General features: G+C 44.1%; 1 protein-coding gene across 1 annotated transcript; it reads left to right on the plus strand.

Annotated features, from left to right (window-relative positions):
* Nucleotides 1-1177: 1177 nt before the first annotated feature.
* On the plus strand, nucleotides 1178-9182 carry LOC310784443 (uncharacterized protein; the record flags this gene model as incomplete). Its single annotated transcript, XM_083645438.1, has 5 exons — nucleotides 1178-1317; nucleotides 1829-1992; nucleotides 2226-2462; nucleotides 3446-3655; nucleotides 8722-9182. 5 exons carry the CDS (start codon nucleotides 1178-1180, stop codon nucleotides 8916-8918), a joined length of 948 nt encoding a protein of 315 aa, XP_083501564.1. The 3' UTR covers nucleotides 8919-9182.

The raw sequence follows: 9182 nt of genomic DNA on the forward strand, positions 1-9182 counted from the left end.
ATGTGTCTCTGAATACAATTCAATTAAAATTAGTTTTTGGAATATGTAAATAAAGTGTTTTTAAACTTTAACTAAGTGTGGTAACGTTTTGTTATAGACTCGATGTTTTTACCATAGGTTTTTACACATTTTGGGTGGTGCTCTGATTGTCCCAATGCGGACCCCGTAGTTGGCAACTGTTTTAGTGCAGTCCAGCGAGCTGTCGTAATCCCGCCGCTTTACGGCTCATTTGAGTGTTTTGGACTGGAATATGCTCTGTATCGCGAAGTCGATGATCGCGACTAAAGTTGTGCATGTGATGTGAAATATAATGTTTGTAGAGTTACTACGGTCCAGTTTACCCCGCTCGCCGGACGCTTCTGGCTCATACTGAGCGCATTAGCGCCCGGCGAATGCAACCCATTTCACATATAAAATTTTGCCATTTTCACGTCTGGGTCTAAAATCCCGGCTCCTACCTGAGTCTTCACGTGAAGTGAAGACGCTATCCGATGTCAAACATCCTCTTCTTTTAATGACACCTAGTTGTTGCATCCAAAATGTTGCATAAAATCCACTTTTCTGTCGCTCAAAAACCGAAAACCATGTATCTGGAGCACCGCCCCTTCTTCTTCTCTGATCTGAAGCAACCCGGAACAATGACTTCCGGGTTGCTCGAGGTGCTCCAAATAAATGCTTTTCGGTTTTTGAAAGACAGAAAAGAGGATTTTATGCAACATTTTGGATGCAACAACTAGGTGTCATTAAAAGAAGAGGATGTTTGACATCGGATAGCGTCTTCACTTCACGTGAAGACTCAGGTAGGAGCCGGGATTTTAGACCCAGACGTGAAAATGGCAAAATTTAATATGTGAAATGGGTTGCATTCGCCGGGCGCTAATGCGCTCAGTATGAGCCAGAAGCGTCCGGCGAGCGGGGTAACGGTCCAGTTATTGTAGGACCGAGCCCTGGTCTGGGGCAGATACTGGATTATGCCTTCAAAGCAAACAGACCTGTGAAACAGGAAGTTTGCAAACCGACTGAAGTTGTCTACTAGCGTTACTACTGTAATAATCACTTAATTCGAGCGACAATGGGAGTTGCGCAGAGTTGCATTATTGCATCGCTCTCTGTACCGGTATGTTATTTGCTTTATGCTCATATCTACCGCTCTCACAGTCTGTTACAGACTAATGTGATGCACAGCGAGAGGCTGCCAAGCTTCGGCTATCTTTTCAGCAAGTATTTGATCAGAGCTCTTACTAGGCGACCAGGCCACCTGTACACAACAACTGCGAAGGAGAAGTGTGAAGTTTCCTACACCGTCCTCAACTGTAGGTGAGCTAAATATATATATATATATATATTCTCAACCTTTTTCATAGGCTATCCACCTAATTTTAGTCCGCATTAGAAGAACCACCAGCTACAGACCCCCCCCCCCCCTTATTTGATGGGACCATTGAGATATACATAAATAATAAATACATCTTTTATATGTCGATGGATGGGACCCAAAATGAGAACATTTTATATCATGTATTTTTTTTTAATTAGATATGATTCTGTCAAGAGTAACCTATAGAGAGAGGCAAACAGTGTAAAGTCACTCTTGTACATTATTGTGTTAATTTCTTGCAAATGAACTAATTGCCAAGTTAAACAATTCATCACTTTGTTGGGGACCACCTGGCAACTACTCAAGGACCCCTGGTGGTCCCCGGACCCCACGTTGAGAAACACTGAGCTAAGCTACCGCTACACAGACTAAACCTTCCCCCGTTGCACCTGGATGACGGTGACTCTACACGGGCCCTCACATCAATCAATCAATATCCCTCTTTCCAAGGCTGGAGACGCCGCTGTTGCGGAGGTTCTGCAGTGCTGCGGGTTATGGTTGGGACTACCCGGACAGTGACTACAGAGACATCCCTCTGTGTTTCCCAGAGCTTCTCTGCCTTAGACTGGTGCTTATGGTCCTTTCTGCTGGCAGCTTCAGGTTGAGCCCAGCAGGTAAGGCAAAGGCACCCACTCACTCAGCTCCATGTCCCCCTCCTCCACCGAACTGATTTGTTAACCTGATGACTTCAGCCTGCATTACTTGAACACACATCTTAAATATAGAATTTTCTCTTTAAATAATGTCACATAAAAAGAAATAGTCATCACAAACTAACACAACTAACCCCGACCGGTGATGATAATAAATAGATTGTATTGATGATGACCTTGTGTTAATTGTCCAGGTCTGGTCCGCGTGCGACAGAGTTTGAAAACGCTGCAGCCAATCGATGAGCTGAAGAAGGGTCCGTTCACGCTGCACGCCCGAGTCCTGGAGTACCGGCAGGTCGACGCCGGGGTGGAGGTGGACCTCCGCCTCTCTGCCACGTCCCGTTCCAGCTGTGCAGTGTGGGAGAGCGTCCTGACGCTGCTGTCCAAGAACAAGTTCCACAAAGCGGCCAGAGCCCAGGATGAAAACACGAGTGAGACGTTTGCTGCACTGAATATATTCAGCCTTTACTATGTTTTTTTTAAATATATATTTTATTTTTCAAGCTTTTACTACATTGTTTGAAGCCTGGGACACACCAGGGCAACCGCAAAGAACTAGCGTCAACGAAGGCCGACCACTGTTGCGTCATCGCCTTTGTCGGGGCCAAAAAGCTGCACTAGAACACCGCAACTGCCAACAGTCAAATAATACGTACGTTCTACACCTGCGTGAGACTGAGACCGAGCACAGCAGATATACAATCCATGAAACATTTCGCTCACCACATATAGACGACGGTCTTGTAATATAAATGAGCTTCTTCTAATGGAGATGAAGTTGCAGATGGCACTGGTGTTGTCAGGGTCAGGGTTGTCAGGCCTCGGTCTTCTGCTTGTGGAAGAAGAAAGGAAGAGGGGGAAACATAAGGATGGGTGATAAACAGCGACAGGCTCAAAGGGGCTTTCCTGAAGGCCATGATGATGTTGTGAACTTGCGTATTGGAATGATCAGATCAGATGAAGTTGAAAAACGAGAAGAACGTTTTATGCGTGCCCTCTTTTCTCGTGCACTGCTTCACTGAAGCGGACCACCAGCCAATCAAAGTGCTTTCTCTCACCTACTGCCTGACGTCGATTCAACGTGTCGAATCGGCCGAAAAAGTCACCAAATAGAGCCAATCGTGCGCGACACACCGCAAAGACGACTAGGGCGACAGGCACTCACCGACGGCCCCGACGTTGCCGCCCGCCAAATAATTACCTCGGTGTGTCTGGGCTTTTAAAGGGAAGAAGTCCATTCCCCATAGCATCATTTTCTTTACTGGGAGATGATGGCAGGTGAGAGGGAAACAGAGTAGGAAAACTCAGCTGAGAGGGGAGCCAAACTCTTAAGCCAGCAGAGACGCATGGAGGGTTTAAAGTCTGTTGTTCCTGGTCATATTGCTCATGTCTCACATTCCTCCCGTGTTGACAGGCCCAGCAGATACGTCTGTGCCGGACGATGTAAAGAAGGTCGAGATCGGAGTTCCCTGGAGCCTGGGCCTGCGGTGTGCCTGGTCCTTCTCTGACTACTCCCCACATCAGCTCCTCTGTCTACCGGCCAGGCTGTGTGGCTTCAGCGCCCAGACCTCCCCCGGGCTCTGGATGCTGTCGGTTTGCCTGGCTGAGATAGAAAAGCACAAAGGTATTGTTGAATCTTAAGCCTCACATTCACAGTTTGATGGAGAGGTTCATGGTAATTTGGCAGCAACAGCAGTTTGTTTGGAATCAGTAGAATTAGGGATGTTAATAATTAATCGACAATCGATTAATCGATCATTAAGAATTTGATTAATCAAACTATGTTAACCAATTCATCGACAATGTAGGCTGTGCTATCTTATCATTTTTCTTTTCTTTTCTGAAATGATTTAACACCACAAGGGCAAAATGTAACGTTCACTGCTCATACAGAGTAAGAAGAAAGCCAGAAAGTCCAGGGTGGGAGAATTACAGACAAAAAGACAACAGTAATCATTGTAAACATTATAATACAATGTTGAAATACCTCACGTCCACAAGCACAATGACACCTAATGCAGGACGTTTAGTTGGTTGATCAACTTGTTGGGTCGGCCTAAAGACAGGTGTCAAACCCGGCGTTTTGTATTTTGTATTTTGTATGTCAAAAGCAGTTTTTAATATAATGATTAATTGATCGTTAACCTGACCAATTAATCGATTAAGGAAATATATACAAATTTGCATCCCTAAGTAGAATATTTATTTAATCTATTTTTATTTCACCTTTGTTTAACCAGATGAAAACAATTGAGATATAAAATCAGATTTACTAATTGTGACCTGTGCAAGAAGGCAGCAAAGTTGGCATGTATAAGAAACACAATTACAATACAAACAACAATAAAAAAGACATAAGACCATATCTACACATCACAAGTGTACAAAAAACGGTCAGGCCACAAACAATCAGGCTCAAAGCAAAAACTGTCATGTCACGATAGTCACAAGAAAACAACAAAATACATAAGGAAGAAAGAACATGAGAAAATAGTTGTGCGTTGCGACAAGAGCTAGTTGGTTACTGTACCATGATCAGTGATAGCCACCTATCTACACAACACACGAACCTCAACAACATGATCAGTGATAGCCACCTATCTACACAACACACGAACCTCATCAACATGATCAGTGATAGCCACCTATCTACACAATACATGAACCTCAACAACATGATCAGTGATAGCCACCTATCTACACAACACACGAACCTCAACAACATGATCAGTGATAGCCACCTATCTACACAACACACGAACCTCAACAACATGATCAGTGATAGCCACCTATCTACACAATACATGAACCTCAACAACATGATCAGTGATAGCCACCTATCTACACAATACATGAACCTCAACAACATGATCAATGATAGCCACCTATCTACACAACACACGAACCTCAACAACATGATCAGTGATAGCCACCTATCTACACAACACACGAACCTCAACAACATGATCAGTGATAGCCACCTATCTACACAAAACACGAACCTCAACAACATGATCAGTGATAGCCACCTACACAACACACAAACCTCAACAACATGATCAGTGATAGCCACCTATCTACACAACACACGAACCTCAACAACATGATCAGTGATAGCCACCTATCTACACAACACACAAACCTCAACAACATGATCAGTGATAGCCACCTACACAACACACAAACCTCAACAACATGATCAGTGATAGCCACCTACACAACACACAAACCTCAACAACATGATCAGTGATAGCCACCTATCTACACAACACACAAACCTCAACAACATGATCAGTGATAGCCACCTATCTACACAACACACGAACCTCAACAACATGATCAGTGATAGCCACCTATCTACACAACACACAAACCTCAACAACATGATCAGTGATAGCCACCTATCTACACAACACACGAACCTCAACAACATGATCAGTGATAGCCACCTATCTACACAACACACGAACCTCAACAACATGATCAGTGATAGCCACCTATCTACACAACACATGAACCTCAACAACATGATCAGTGATAGCCACCTATCTACACAACACATGAACCTCAACAACATGATCAGTGATAGCCACCTATCTACACAACACATGAACCTCAACAACATGATCAGTGATAGCCACCTATCTACACAACACATGAACCTCAACAACATGATCAGTGATAGCCACCTATCTACACAACACATGAACCTCAACAACATGATCAGTGATAGCCACCTATCTACACAACACACAAACCTCAACAACATGATCAGTGATAGCCACCTATCTACACAACACACGAACCTCAACAACATGATCAGTGATAGCCACCTATCTACACAACACATGAACCTCAACAACATGATCAGTGATAGCCACCTATCTACACAACACATGAACCTCAACAACATGATCAGTGATAGCCACCTATCTACACAACACATGAACCTCAACAACATGATCAGTGATAGCCACCTATCTACACAACACACGAACCTCAACAACATGATCAGTGATAGCCACCTATCTACACAACACATGAACCTCAACAACATGATCAGTGATAGCCACCTATCTACACAACACATGAACCTCAACAACATGATCAGTGATAGCCACCTATCTACACAACACATGAACCTCAACAACATGATCAGTGATAGCCACCTACACAACACACAAACCTCAACAACATGATCAGTGATAGCCACCTACACAACACACGAACCTCAACAACATGATCAGTGATAGCCACCTACACAACACACAAACCTCAACAATATGATCAGTGATAGCCACCTACACAACACACGAACCTCAACAGAGTTGATCATGCATTTTTACACAATGGCGGGGGGGGTCGCACACCAGACAGGCAAATGAGGCGAGCCTTACAAGTTCATCCACCAAAGACACAGGTCAGACCTCAATGATGCATGTACCACACCATCCACGTGTGCAGGGATGCACCACACGAAGGATACTCCCCGATGCTGGCATAGCGGGGGAGCGGCCGAGGCTTGATTTTGTTAGGGAAAGTCAGGTGACTTATGACGTATGAAGCTGTTGTCTGCTTCACATCCATGCTTCATTCAAACACATGACTGGTTTGGTTTGACAGGTTGGCGCAGTCAAACCGAGTCAAATCAAGCACACCTGTGTACCCCAAAACCCCAAGTACATACTTTGCCAAAATACTTCTACATGATCTGTATTTGTAGCAGACCCATTTGAAAATGGCATCCGTTAGCCAATCTTTATTTGTTTCGAATATTTCATAAACACAACGGCAGCATAAAATACTTCATAAGAAAAATGGAAATCTAGATATGGAATCAGATGTGCCCGATAACACTGTCTTCAACATGAGTGCAGTCAAACAGAAATGTGCATCACATCCAAAACAATCCCACAATGATTCCATGTTCACAACCCATCTGTGTCTTTGTTGCACTACATTTATTTGTCCAGCAGATGTCACACGTGCGCTTTATTTGAGGCTTTGAGAGTGAACCCATTTTTGACACATCAAAAGCCTCAGAAAGCCTTGTTTGGATATCACTACGCGCACACACACACACACACACACACACACACACACACACACACACACACACACACACACACACACACACACACACACACAGAGCATAATATTAGATTCCCTTCTCTCTTGCATTATATGAGATTGTTGTTTTTTTCAACTTGTGCTGCCAAAGTAAGGAATTATTTTAAGACTAGAAATCTCACGCACAACACGCGCTCCATTCCTAAGCTTGCCCCGCTGTGCGGGCTCGCATACGCAGCTCGAGTGACCATCACTGATCACATCATGGAGTGCTCGAGTGACATCACTCAGCGCACAATTGCTCAACTTCGCATCACTGATGACGTCAGTGAGTGATCAGTAGTGAGAGAAAAGTAGAGTCTGCACATTGACTGATGTCATAGACACTGTGACATCATCAGTGACATCACAATTGCTTGAGTGACCATCACTGATGACATAGAGTGCTCGGGTGACGTCACTGATGATGTCATAGACATTGTGACATCATCAGGGACATCATACTGACCAAAATCATCACAAATCTCACAATGTGGGAACAAAACCGCAGACAGAAAGACAGACAGAGCCCACTTACTCAATTTTATATGATGATGATGATGATGTCAGCATTTCTTTGCTAGCAAGCATCACAGACACCTCGCTGTCATCACATTCAAAATAACATGATATTGAATTATTGTTAAATAATAAGTATTGCTCTCAGGTGGCTCCATGAAGTGTGTTTTGTAAATTGATTTCCTCTCAGCACTCGGCAGCATGCAACTTATTATTGGTGGAATGTGTATTGGTGGATCGTGGGTTGTTGTCATTTTGCAGACATATTCCATGAATAGTGAACTGATGAAACTGATTTTAGCATCTCACTTGTTTCCAATGCAAATCAACTTGTTTCAAGAATGATCTGGACGTCAGTAACATGGTTTTGATGCTAGTGGAGTGACCCACCTTATCTCAAGATGTTTGATGCTAGTGGAGTGACCCACCTTATCTCAAGATGTCCTCACTTGAAGCTGCGTTGGAAATGCGTGAAATGATCTCACTTCATTGTCATATTTTTTCACCTATAAAAAAAATCTGATTTTAAGTCTCAGTAGTACGTGAGTTTCTGGAATATCATGAAAGTTAGAGAGGTGTATTTTGGACTGGGGAAAGTGAAGGAATCTGATTTGAATTCTCTGCAGAAGTCAGGGAATATCAGGGAATTTGACAAACGGGTCACAACAAACGGAAGCAGTTAGGGAAAGTCATAGAAAAGTCATGGAATTGAAAATCACGACCATGGTGGAAACTAGGGCCGGGACTGATACCGATATTAGGGAGTAATATTCGGCTGATATTGTTTTTACAGTGTATAGCTACATACGTACATGAATAAAGACAAATTTCTTGCAAAGAGGGATCATTGCAATATTTTATATATAAAAAAAAAATATCGGCCGATATATCGCTCGGCCGATATATCGTTCAGGTTTCGAGTGGAAACCCTGCATACCAAAGGACTTGTTAAAATGGATGTTTTTACGGTGTAATACTTCTTCCTCTCATATGATATCAGTCTTGGACCCATATAAAAGTGGCCTGGCCCTACTTCTCATCATCATTCTGTTGTCTCATCAGGGGTGAAAGCCATCACAGCTCCGGTGACCGTGGTGGCCAGGTTCCAGCAGCCTCTGTGTGCACCAGGCAAGGTGCTGCTCACCTTCTGGGAGAGCACAGCAGAGGAGGACCAGTCTTCTGCCCACAGCATCCGCTTCCACATGGACCAATGTGGCTCCAGAGTGGCGCACATGGTGGGATTCATCTGTAGGACTTAAATGATGCGTACTGTGCAGCAGTAGATTCCCTGCCTACCAATACGAGGGTCGCAGGTTCGAACCCCCGTGTTACCTCCGGCTTGGTCGGGCGTCCATAACAGGCACAAGTGGCCGTGTCTGCGGGTGGGAAGCCGGATTAAGGTGTCCTGGTCGCTGCACTACTACCTCCTCTGTTTCATCGGGGAGGAGGGGAACTGGGGGGAATTGCGTGATCCTCCCACGTGCTATATCCTACTGGTGAAACCCCTTGCTGTCAGGGGAAAA

The sequence above is a fragment of the Poromitra crassiceps genome (genome assembly GCF_964638095.1).
Source record: "Poromitra crassiceps genome assembly, chromosome: 10".
In the NCBI taxonomy this organism is placed as follows: domain Eukaryota; kingdom Metazoa; phylum Chordata; class Actinopteri; order Beryciformes; family Melamphaidae; genus Poromitra; species Poromitra crassiceps.